The sequence below is a fragment of the Schistocerca serialis genome, chromosome 2 (assembly GCF_023864345.2).
Source record: "Schistocerca serialis cubense isolate TAMUIC-IGC-003099 chromosome 2, iqSchSeri2.2, whole genome shotgun sequence".
NCBI classification, from domain to species: domain Eukaryota; kingdom Metazoa; phylum Arthropoda; class Insecta; order Orthoptera; family Acrididae; genus Schistocerca; species Schistocerca serialis.
Window position 1 is genome coordinate 587,250,349 of NC_064639.1, and position 12,598 is coordinate 587,262,946.

Below are 12,598 nucleotides of genomic sequence, written 5' to 3' on the forward strand. Positions count from 1 at the left end.
CGCTAGAATCCAGTTGCCTTAGCTTGTTCTGGGGCACAAACTGAAGACTTCAAGTCCCGCACCACTGGGGCCTGATGCATCCTGCTGTAACAGTCCAACTTCTCGTATGGAGTTCAGAGCAGTTGATGGCCCTGCCATCTTCTCTGTGCCAACAACAGATTCCTGTCTAGCCCAGAGCCTGAAGTAACCTGGTTACTCGCGACATCCGATGACACAGCAGCAGCAGCAGCAGCAGCGGCACTCAGTGTGTGCTACTACTGGCAAGGCCAGTGCACAGAGGTCAACACACTGGGAAACAACAAAGCAGCGTATCTGCTGTACTCGCCAGGAATCACTGCTAATAGCACAAAAACTGAATGAATGTAAATAATAAACAATAAAGGGCGTATGTATCCACAAGCTGCTTTCTTCTACTGCATCCTCATCCATTTCCAGTAGAGAATCACTCACTCAAACCATGCCACTCTGACACATATTACGGTATTTTTAACAATTAATATTACAATATGTAAGTTATCATTAAAAATAAGTTAATTTAAGTGCCTCCAATAATAGAGCCCCTGATGCTATAACTTGTAACATTTTCATTTACTACCAGTTGATAACATGAAAAACAAAAAAAAAATTTAATGTTGCTCTTTTTCACATACTCCTTTTCAAAATTTGCAAGTCTTAAGTTGAACATGATAGCAGTGAATGGTACAAATATCTCATCATAATCTTTAACTTTCATCATCAAGGAAAGCAACATTGGACTGGGAATAGTACTATGTGAAATTTATTTGGGATAATATATTTACAAATGTATTTGTTCAAATACAGACTCTTTACAGCAATACACCACCACTCTCAACTTGGCCTTCACTGGACATAACTATCCCACCAGCCAAGTTCAAAGACAGATTTCTACATCTACATCTACATTTATACTCTGCAAGCCACCCAACGGTGTGTGGCGGAGGGCACTTTACGTGCCACTGTCATTACCTCCCTTTCCTGTTCCAGTCGCGTATGGTTCGCGGGAAGAACGACTGTCTGAAAGCCTCCGTGCGTGCTCTAATCTCTCTAATTTTACATTCGTGATCTCCTCGGGAGGTATAAGTAGGGGGAAGCAATATATTCGATACCTCATCCAGAAACGCACCCTCTCGAAACCTGGCGAGCAAGCTACACCGCGATGCAGAGCGCCTCTCTTGCAGAGTCTGCCACTTGAGTTTGTTAAACATCTCCGTAATGCTATCACGATTACCAAATAACCCTGTGACGAAACGCGCCGCTCTTCTTTGGATCTTCTCTATCTCCTCCGTCAACCCGATCTGGTACGGATCCCACACTGATGAGCAATACTCAAGTATAGGTCGAACGAGTGTTTTGTAAGCCACCTCCTTTGTTGATGGACTACATTTTCTAAGGACTCTCCCAATGAATCTCAACCTGGTACCTGCCTTACCAACAATTAATTTTATACGATCATTCCACTTCAAATCGTTCCGCACGCATACTCCCAGATATTTTACAGAAGTAACTGCTACCAGTGTTTGTTCTGCTATCATATAATCATACAATAAAGGATCCTTCTTTCTATGTATTCGCCATACATTACATTTGTCTATGTTAAGGGTCAGTTGCCACTCCCTGCACCAAGTGCCTATCCGCTGCAGATCTTCCTGCATTTCGCTACAATTTTCTAATGCTGCAACTTCTCTGTATACTACAGCATCATCCGCGAAAAGCCGCATGGGACTTCTGACACTATCTACTAGGTCATTTATATATATAGTGAAAAGCAATGGTCCCATAACACTCCCCTGTGGCATGCCAGAGGTTACTTTAACGTCTGTAGACGTCTCTCCATTGATAACAGACCATTGTATCCAGTTATGGTACTGCTTATCCTTCAAAAAAAAAACTTAGGAATACGCCTCTTGAAACTTAGTACTGTCCTGGTATCGAATGTATTAATCAGCTACTTTGATAAAGCTATGGTTTTCTAAAACCATGCCCTGAAATGAGGTCCATTCTGTCTCACATTTTTCCCCACCACATTTAGAGTGCTTTTCATCCCCACTCCCAAACCGCAATCTCCCGCAATATCCTGTTCAGACTCTATGCTCCTTCTGCTCCCATTTCTCTATCCTATGGCCCCTGCCCCTGTGACCATTCCCTACAGTAAGACTTGCCCTAGGCACCCTCATACCACCATCTAAACCAGCCCTGTAACTGGCAAAATATATGCTATCAAAGGGATAGCCACATGTGAAATGACACATCATGTACCAGAAGTTACGTAGACACCGTTCACCCTTCTACATTGGTATGACTACTACCAAGTTTTCAGTTAGGATGAATGGGAATAGACAGAAGGTACATACTCGCAACACACAATATACCATTGCAGAACATGCTCTACAACATAAAGTCATGAACTTAGTGTCTATTTCTTGACACTGTCATCTAGATTCTCCCCCTAACAGCAGTTTCTGAGAACTATGCAGATGGGAAATGGTCTTACAACATTTCCTAGGTTCTTGTCACTTGCCTGCCCTTAATTTATGTTAATTTCTTCAGTATTATCATTTCTCCTTGGGAAATATTCCTTTCTTCACCCCCTTTTAGTTTTCTATGTCTCTTACTTTTTGACCTGTCTCACCTCTGACACATATAATTCACTTAGCTTTCTGTTCTTACTAACTCTTGCACAATGTTTTGTCATTAATCTCTGTCTTGCTTATTACCCCATCTTTCACCTTTATAGCTTCAGGTTTTCAAATCTCATCTTGATGGAGTCCACAACAATCTTTCCTTCTGATCCCATTTGGTAAGTCTCCTCTGACCCGGGATTCTTGAGGACTTTTCCATAACTTTCCCCATTTTCTAAAGCTCACCAGTCCTTTTCCTTCATCCCTCTTCTTTCCCCTTCAACCCTTCTGCCAGAAGAAAAAGCTACTGGCTCCAAAAACTTGCACCTTTCCTTTACTTTTAAAAGTGTTTCCTCCTGCCACCACTTGTCGAGTATATTTTTTATCCATCGAATTGTATTATACAACAATTACAGTTCTATATATTATTATTAACATGATTAAGAAAATAGACTTATAACAACATTTACAACTATATGAGACTCCAGATGCAGAGTTTAGCTTTACAAAATATATTGACAATCTTGACATAAACATAATATCAGCAGAAATACATTCTCAGTATGAAAATTAAAAAAAAATGTTTTTCTAAAATAATTCAGTGAGAATAATTCTAGTTAACATTTTAATTACACAATTACTTTTAGAACGAAATTTTCACAGAATATGGATCAAATGCTGCACAGTTTATTATGTTTAATATAAATTTCTAAGCTGGTCTCAGCTTATCATGTTATGCTATCAAACATATGAAACTGCAGTTTTATATAAAATAAAGATATCATGCCACCCAAAGGATGTTTTTTAAGTATAAAGACAGCTGTGTGCTATTAAAATTAAAAATGGAAAAGTTAACAGTAATTACAAAACATTTGGCCTATTTGCTATCTATGGACTGAGTTGTATCTCATTTCTGGTATTGGTCACTTCCTCATTTTATACAAAATATGCTGTTCCAATTCATACTGATGATCAGTCAATTGAAGTTTTTTTTCCGTATGAAAGAACAGTTTTGCCATTTAAAAAAATTGAGTTGTTTTCCTTTGAAGTCTGATTATTACTTTTTGTAACATCACATATATATTTATGAAATGAAATACTTGTATACCATTGATGTATATCAGTTGTGTACATCATTTTGTCAATCGGCAAATCCTGGTCTGTTATATTACATTACCAAGGACTTGTTGAACACATGCAATGCAGAAACTCTTCTGTATTGCACTCAAATGATGGACAAACATTATTAAGCAAGTGGTCATAATGTTTTGGACCATTGGTGTATATAATGGAATCATCTCGTCAGTAAAATGAATCATAACCCCTCTAATATGCCTTTAAGTAGCAAAATTAAGCTACAAATTCAAGAAGTTCCATGTTTTGTTCTGCATTACAGCATTAAGTTAATATGCCTTTATTAATGTATAATAATTTCAAATACACAATTAAACTGAAGACTGTTTATCTGAATGGTAATATTAACAATGTTCTAGGTGTATTTTCTATGAACACATGCTATCAGAGACCAATAATTCACGTTAATCTGTTAGTTACATTTTTTAAAGTTTTGTTGTCTTAAGAAACATGAAATATTAAAAATAAGTTAAAAATTTGCCCTTCCAGTATCTAACTGTTTACATTATATAATACTCTCAGTAACTACATAAATAATTAACTTTTGCCTCCAACCACCCAAGCCCATATGATAAAGTAAGTATACAGTATCTGAATTGGGTAAAGAGGAAAATAGCTTTTATGTACGTAACACCACATTTATTTTCAACCATTTAAAACCAAAAAAGGATGTCAAATGTATAGAATAATGTCATATGAATTATCATTCATGTAAGTATTTGCTTCATGTAGAATCAGGCTAATGCAGCTATTTTTAATCATTCATATATTATCATATTTATCCATTTAACATCAGCAGAAACTTAAAATGGACATAAAGATTAACTTTGGTAATTACCTGCTTTATCAAGGAGTTCCTTGTCAATTTTCACTTTGGAAAACCAAAACAAAGCATCTACGCCTTCTATTTTACTCAGTAGTTGTTCTCTACTAGGGTTTCGCACGCCAGGGCAGAAAATGGTATCACATCTGAAATGGAAAAAAAAAAAAAAATAGCAGTAGCTGTAATAAAAGAAAACAAACACAGAAAATGTCGAGACACTATGTGTGACTGAACTACAAGAAGAGCAGAAGGGAAGAGAAGGAATCTGGAACACAAATGGAGCAAATGGGATGGAAATTGATTATATATATATTTTAAGAGAGAGGGTAAGGAGTCATTCCAATCCCGGGAGCGGAAAGACTACACACACACACACACACACACACACACACACACACACACACACACACCCCTCCCTTAAAACCCAAATCCTTTCGTCTTTCCCTCTCCTTCCCTCTTTCCTGACAAAGCAACCGTTGGTTGCGAAAGCTTGAAATTTTGTGTGTGTGTTTGTATGTTTTTTATTGTGTCTATCTACCAGCACTTTCCCGTTTGGTAAGTCATGGAATCTTTGTTTTTAATATATTTTTCCCATGTGGAATGTTTCTTTCTATTTTGAAAAAAAACTAGAAGGTAAAGAAACTACCGGCAGCTGAAATAATTATGGTAAAACTATGCAAAATGAGGAGAGAGAGATAACTGTAGCAATCAATGAAAATAAATATTGAAATTTTGTTCAACACTTTTATACTTATATCATGACAATACGTATAATTTTCTGATCACACCTTTGTGCTTGTCCTGCTGGCTATTGTGTATGCATGGACCTATGTCCAGGGGAAAGAAGCTTCTTTCTGGCCAGTCTTCCCTTAATCCTGCTAAGTGGGTGGTGGTCTGAGCCGACTACGCTGTTTTCAAGAGTTTGTGTCTTTCCACTATTTCTTATAAATAAACTTGAAAAACCCTGGCTGAAAGCAACTCTTGGCAAAAGAGCTCTAGCAGTGCAAGCAGGAAATTGCCAATTGAAATTCTTGCATGTAGCTCCTGGAGGTGTTTGGCAGAAATGCCTGAATGTAAACTAATTTCTTGAGTGGCATGGAGAATATGAAATGGGCAGTCAGCCATGGGCATTCACAAAGATAGAAAAGGAGTCGTGAGCCGTGTGGGGTGAAGTTGAGGTTTTAAAAGAGTTACTTGCATGAAGTCAAGAGTGAGTGATCCTCAAGTGATCAATAAAGTTGTTATTCTGTTTCAGAAAACTGAAAGAGTTGGCAGCTACCTTGCAGGGGTCAGATGGGGCAAAGAGATTCACACTCAAGCAAGCACCCAAGTGCCTATAAAGTTAAAATATTGTAACACAGTGAAAGAATTTCTCAGTGTCCTAGTCATGGATAAGGACTACTTTCTTCAATGGAGACAACAGAACTGTATATACATATAAACATAATTAGCATACTGTAGTAATTGAATGGCTATAGGAAATCTAGTTTGTTGTCTGTTGTATGAACATTAAACAGTCCCTGCGAGGAACCAATAGCCATTCCTTGGCTCTACTGCTTTATTATGCAGATGCCACAGGGTAGTCCTAACTAAAAATTTTCTTATACAATAAACGAAACCACAAAGCTGTCATACTTTGTAAGATATCAGACTAGTTTACAACCCAATTCTTATTTTTAATGTACAACGAGATACAGAAGTTGCTTGTAGAGAATGTTGTGTAATAACTGTTAACTTCACTTATTCATAATTTGAATCTTCTACCAGTTGCCAAATGTAATTAGCCTTAAACAACACAGTGATTTGTGTCAAGTTGTTGTTATTCTATAAAATATTGCTTTTGTAGAACATTTTGGGAGATACCATGATAGCTTTAACTTCACTGAAAACTATGTATAGTCTGTTCATGAAAAATCTATCTGTAATAACTTGTTCAGTATTTGTTCAAGATTTAGTGAGAATGTTAGTATCAAAAATACATCTGGTGTGGTTGTTTGTGTAAAATATTTCATTATTTTTTGTACTGAGAACATATATTTACTGAAATTCTGTTTATGTAAAACATGTTACTACATTTTGTACAGCTAACTCTGTGCTTGGACTTTTGAAGATTCACAACTTATAATTAAAAGTTTCATTTTGGATACATTTTGACAATGCTTTGTTAAGTATCTCTGCCAGTGGACATCCTAATGGAGGCAAATGAACTGGCATGAGTACAGCGGAATAGTTCAGGAACCTGCCATGGAGGGCATATGTGTCCCGTTTTGTGGGCTGACTGCTGACATCAGTGTTTACTTGTGAGCTGCAGTAAGCAGAACAAGCCAGTGCTCCTGTGGAATTAGAGTGCAGCGGGTATTGGTCCTGCTAAGAGTTGTCATGTGCTACTTTTACGCACCCACGTGCTGAGTCATTGTCATGCACGCATCTCCATGGGTATAGGCACTTCACTTCCTGAGGTTCAATTCGCACATTGAGTTACTCCCATTCACAGGATTTTGTTTGCTGGTTGTGACCGAGTCACCTTCAGTCAGAAGCACCGTACCAACCCTGTTGAGTAGTGGTGTTGTCATGGTTTCTGGAGATACTTAACTTTGCAAATTAGTAATCATTGTAACTTATTTATGGCATGGCAGTGATGCCCACCAAGTAAGTGTGTAATAAGTATTGGTTTGGCTGAAGTTGGAGATATGTAAAAGCTAGTTTTGAACTCCTCAGTGGAGTAGTTGCAGTTTAAAAGTATTAAAAAACAAAGAGTGTATACAGTTTTATTTTTACGTGGTATTACTGGATACAATAAATGGAGGGTCTATTGTAAATAGTGTTTGGTTTATTAAATAGCCAATACAAACGCTGGGCCTCATTATTTGGCAACCAAAGGTACGTATTTCAAAATTTATTTTATTTTATTTTACTATTCAATGTTCTTGTCTCTTGGTAACGTTCATTGGCAATTTGTTCCAATTACATCACCTACAGTTTTCAAAGACAATTTACATTAATTATTATATTTCTTTCATAAATTACTGAATGGGGGCTTTTAGTCAGGATACCCCTAGTAAGTTTAACAGCTTGACACTAAAACCTTATCTGAAATTTTGCAGTACCTTTGGGTGGAAATATGAAAATTAAAATTGTGATGGTATTGATGAAAGTTTCATGAAGATGTAATTGAATGTAAAAACTGGACATGGATTTGGAACCAAAGAAAGTGGCACTACTTTCAGACCAAACTTGGCGGTCAGACCTTGAAAGAGACAGTTACGAACTTTTATTTTATTTATGAGTGGTGAAAAAAGACAGCATGTTTTTATGATTTCTATCCACTAGTAAACTTAAAAATCTAAAAAATGGATAGCAAACTGGGACTAAGAACAGTGGAAAAAGACAACAGTGGTTTAATTGAAAAGAAAATGGACATATTGTTGTGGAGATGATAAAATGGACAGACTATCTAGATAATAAAATTGAGGAAGTGCAAAATAAAGTATCAGAATTGAACAAAAAGTTACAAGATGATTTGTGTAGTACACCAGGTAATAAATATATCTAAAAAGAAAGATGATGAAACTTACCAAACAAAAGCGCTGGCAGGTCGATAGACACACAAACAAACACAAACATACACACAAAATTCTAGCTTTCGCAACCAATGGTTGCCTCGTCAGGAAAGAGGGAAGGAGAAGGAAAGACAAAAGGATATGGGTTTTAAGGGAGAGGGTAAGGAGTCATTCCAATCCCGGGAGCGGAAAGACTTACCTTAGGGGGAAAAAAGGACAGGTATACACTCACACACACACACATATCCATCCACACATACACAGACACAAGCAGACATTTGTAAAGGCAAAGAGTTTGGGCATTTTTTGGGCAGAGATGTCAGTCGTGGCGGATGTACAGTTGCCTCTGTACATCCGCCACGACTGACATCTCTGCCCAAAAAATGCCCAAAAAATGCCCAAACTCTTTGCCTTTACAAATGTCTGCTTGTGTCTGTGTATGTGTGGATGGATATGTGTGTGTGTGCGAGTGTATACCTGTCCTTTTTTCCCCCTAAGGTAAGTCTTTCCACTCCCGGGATTGGAATGACTCCTTACCCTCTCCCTTAAAACCCATATCCTTTTGTCTTTCCTTCTCCTTCCCTCTTTCCTGACGAGGCAACCATTGGTTGCGAAAGCTAGAATTTTGTGTGTATGTTTGTGTTTGTTTGTGTGTCTATCGACCTGCCAGCGCTTTTGTTTGGTAAGTTTCATCATCTTTCTTTTTAGATATATTTTTCCCACGTGGAATGTTTCCCTCTATTATATTCACACCAGGTAATAAAATTGACAAAATACGTAATAACACAGATGCATAATGTATTGGGTAAACAAGTTACAGAATCATTCTGAGAAGTAAAAGGTGGTCTATGTAATAACTTAACAGAAAACAGTTTTCAATTTGCTGAGGTCAAATCAAATATATGTGAATTGTTAGTTATCATCGAATCAGCGGCGAGCAAGTGAATTACGACTGACAAGGTGAACAAAGTGTTGTAGTGACTGCCAAAAATGCTAATGTACTTCATGTAATTAATAATGATGATAACATAACTATTGCAAGTAATGACTGTACATAAGTTGATATTTTGAGTGAAAGAGTTGATATTAACTACCATATAAAATGTTTTATGGCACCAAAGACATGTCTAAGTCTGGACGAACTTCCAACAGTAAGTGATGTTAAATTTGCACAGATTAAGTTGGAAATCTGTAAAAATAACACATACTGGTAAATCAGGGCTAAGACAATCACAGAAGGTGGATATGCTAGTCATTGAGAGTTACAATGTTAGGTGCCTAATGAAGACCCTCAGGGAAATATCAGCAAGGCAAGAAAGAAAGCCAATGTGCACATAGACAATAATCAGTAGATGTGATGTGCATGGACACACAAACAAATGCTTACACTTTCAGAAAAACTGAACAGTTTATTCAAGAGAAAGAGCTTCACAAACTGAGCAAGACAATAATGCATTGGCCCATCTCTGACCCTTATACAAGCCATTACACAGCTTGTTATTGACTGACAGAGTTGTTGGATGTCCTCCTGTGGGATACCATGCCAAATTCTGTCCAACTGGCACATTACATTGTCAAAATTCTGAGCTAGTTCGAGGGCACTGCCCACAATGTTCCAAACGTCCTCAGTTGGGGAGAGATCCGGAGACCTTGCTACCCAAGGCAGGGTTTGACAAACAGTAGAGACTCTTGCTATGTGTAGGTGGGCACTGTCTTCCTGAAATGCAAGCCCATGATGACTTGCCATGAAGGGCAACAAAATGGGGTGTAGGATGGATTAGGGTGTACACATTTTGTGTGGATGCAGGAAGAGTTAGTCACAGGTGATACAGTTCACGCAGTTCCAGTAGAGCTCCAGTCTACTAGCAGAGCAGATACCATCAGCTGCAGGAGCAGCTCATTGCCGGCTGTACAGTTTGTATACATCATTTAGTTTGGTGGCATCCTAACTTACTTCTGACCAGCTTAGTTTTTACTAATTCACTCTTAAACTTCTTGCATAAATTTTAGTGCATGAGGCAACATTTGGGTAGCTTCCTGCCGCCAGAAGTGGTACGTCATGTGAATCTGTTTAAATCTTTTGTTAGTACACAGTGTATAGTTCAGATGAGTGCTTTAGAGTTTGCATACTTATTTCCTGCAGTAACTTTTATGTAAAAAAGAAAGTTTCTAGTAAATACTAACCGTTGATACATCCATTTTCAATAGAGAAATTTATTTCTGTTTTCACTTATTATCCTCATTTATATTTTGTGTACATGCCAATCACAGCAATGCCACTGTCACTGTCAGGTAATTTTCTCTTTTGCATTGGTCTGTTTGTAATTTCTCATTACTCCTGACTGCTTTGTTTGTATTTTTCAAGATCTTATTCAGTTTTTTATACAGTACACATGGATAGGGACTGTTTCTGTTGGAGAATTGGCTGCTGTCCATGAACATCTGGAAGCTGCATTGGTTATGGTCAACAGGCTTCTGGCTACTGCTCAAAGCTTCGGTGACATTTGGATGCCAGTAATGAGACTGTTCCACTTTTTATGCCATTGAAATCCCCCGATGATCTGGTTGTCACTGTGTCTTCTAATATGCAATGCCTGCTCCTTCATATTCAATCGAGAGTGAGTAGCAGTCAGTGATGGGTTTGCACATCACTGGGTGAAAGGTGAAAGAGAGAATGTGGCACATGGTTGGCTCCTTACATTTTAGCAGCAGGTACGAGGTGCTACCAAGTGCCGATAATACTTTCGAACCGATGTGCAATGCCTCTCTTGTTGGGCCAGTGGCCGATTTTCCTGCCCAGTCCAGACAAGTGCAGAAGGTGGATATGCTAGTCATTGAGAGTTACAATGTTAGGTGCTTAATGAAGACCCTCAGGGAAATAGCAGCAGGGCAGGAAAGAAAGCCAATGTGCACTCAATGTGTCTGCCAGTGGGTCTTGTCCAAAATGTGAAGGAAGCCCTGCCAACAACTATCAAGTGGACTGTGTGCAACTGCAAATAGTGGCCCCTGTTGGCACAAATGATGCCTGCAGCTTGGGTTCTGAGGCCACCCTCAGTTCATTTCAGCAGATGGCTGATTTGGTCAAGGCAACTAGCATCACACACATGGTGCAGGCTAAGCTCAGTATTTGTGCCATCATACCCAGGCCAGGGTCCATTGCATTCCTCTGGTTTGGAGCAGAGTGGAAGGTGTAAACTAGAGGCTCAGATGATTCTGCAATGGTATCAGATGCACGTTCCTCAGCCTCTGCTTTTGGACGGAGAATTATACGTCAGGCACACACTACAAACAGGAAGTGGCTACTAGGATAGTAGAGTGTGTGTGGCATGCACACGGGGTTTATTTTGGTTAGAGGAGCATCCCCCCCCCCCCCCCACCTCCTCCCACTCTGTGATCATAGACAAATTACCTCCCAAAATCAAAGATACATCAGCCACAATGTCCTCAGATAATGCTCATCCTCACACATAGGATATAGAAAAGATTAATATGATAGTATATTCTGAGGCTTTCCCGGCATACTGAAATCTTGAAAATTTCTCAGGTATTCAGCAGGGTAGCGTCGTCCGAAAGGCACGATATTTCGGCAAGCAGACTTCTTTCCATCTTCAGGCATTCTTGGTGTCTGCTTGATCTCTGATGGATGCCGACTTTATATAGTCTCCACCCCTCTCCCGCAGCCTTCATCTTGGTGCTTCTGAGTGGTCTGCGGCTGATGGTGGGGGAAGCGCGGTGCCCCGCGACAGATCATGGCCGCAGTCCTTCCGCGTCTACAGCTGCTTGCAGAACTCTGCCATCTTGGTTACATTGCTTCTTCTTCTTCTTCTTCAGGTGTCCTGACAGGAGCGGATTTCCGTGTAGACTGCTGTTGTGTTTTAATCATACTCCAAGCTGGATCCCAGGCTTTGCTTAACTGGAAACCGCTGTATTTATTTATTAGTTCATCATGCAGCCAGATCTCCACTGCCTCTCTGAGGAGACAATCCCAGAAGGTGTTCAATTGCTGTAACACCTTTGTGCCATTGTAGTTCATGTCATGTCCATGTGAGATGCAGTGCTCTGCCACGGCGGACTTGGTCGGCTGTGCGTTGTCTGTGTGGCGTTTATGTTCACTACATCTCTCCTGTACTGTCCAGATGGTCTGGCCTATATACATTTTCCTGTACTGGCAAGGGATGCTGTAAACTCTCGGTTTCCGGAGTCCTAAGATGGAGTAGCGATGGTTGGGCTGTCCGCTATCACCAGTAGTGGCCAGTATGTTTATGGAGGTTTTCGAAGAAGCAGCTCTCGAGTTGGCAGCCTATAAGCCCTCTTGCTTTATTCTATATGTAGACAATCCATTCGTAATCTGGCCGCATGGATGACACCACATCCAAGACTTTCTGCAGCATCTGAACTCGCTGCACCAGAATATCAAGTTCACAATGGATTTCTGGATGTGC

General features: G+C 39.3%; 2 protein-coding genes across 3 annotated transcripts in view; one reads left to right on the forward strand and one right to left on the reverse strand.

Moving 5' to 3' along the window:
• LOC126457612 (ragulator complex protein LAMTOR3) overlaps window positions 1-7,415 on the forward strand; it is a 109,021-nt gene extending 101,606 nt beyond the window's left edge. For both annotated transcript variants that reach the window (XR_007585495.1, XM_050094065.1), the window contains one exon: window positions 5,852-7,415. The gene's annotated coding sequence lies outside the window, so the exon portion shown is untranslated. The remainder of the gene's footprint in view (window positions 1-5,851) is intronic.
• Window positions 1-12,598, reverse strand: part of LOC126457609 (glyoxylate reductase/hydroxypyruvate reductase-like) — a 95,156-nt gene that overhangs the window by 49,016 nt on the left and 33,542 nt on the right. The window contains exon 2 of the mRNA XM_050094060.1: window positions 4,612-4,742. Coding sequence (XP_049950017.1) covers window positions 4,612-4,742 — 131 coding nt within the window. The remainder of the gene's footprint in view (window positions 1-4,611; window positions 4,743-12,598) is intronic.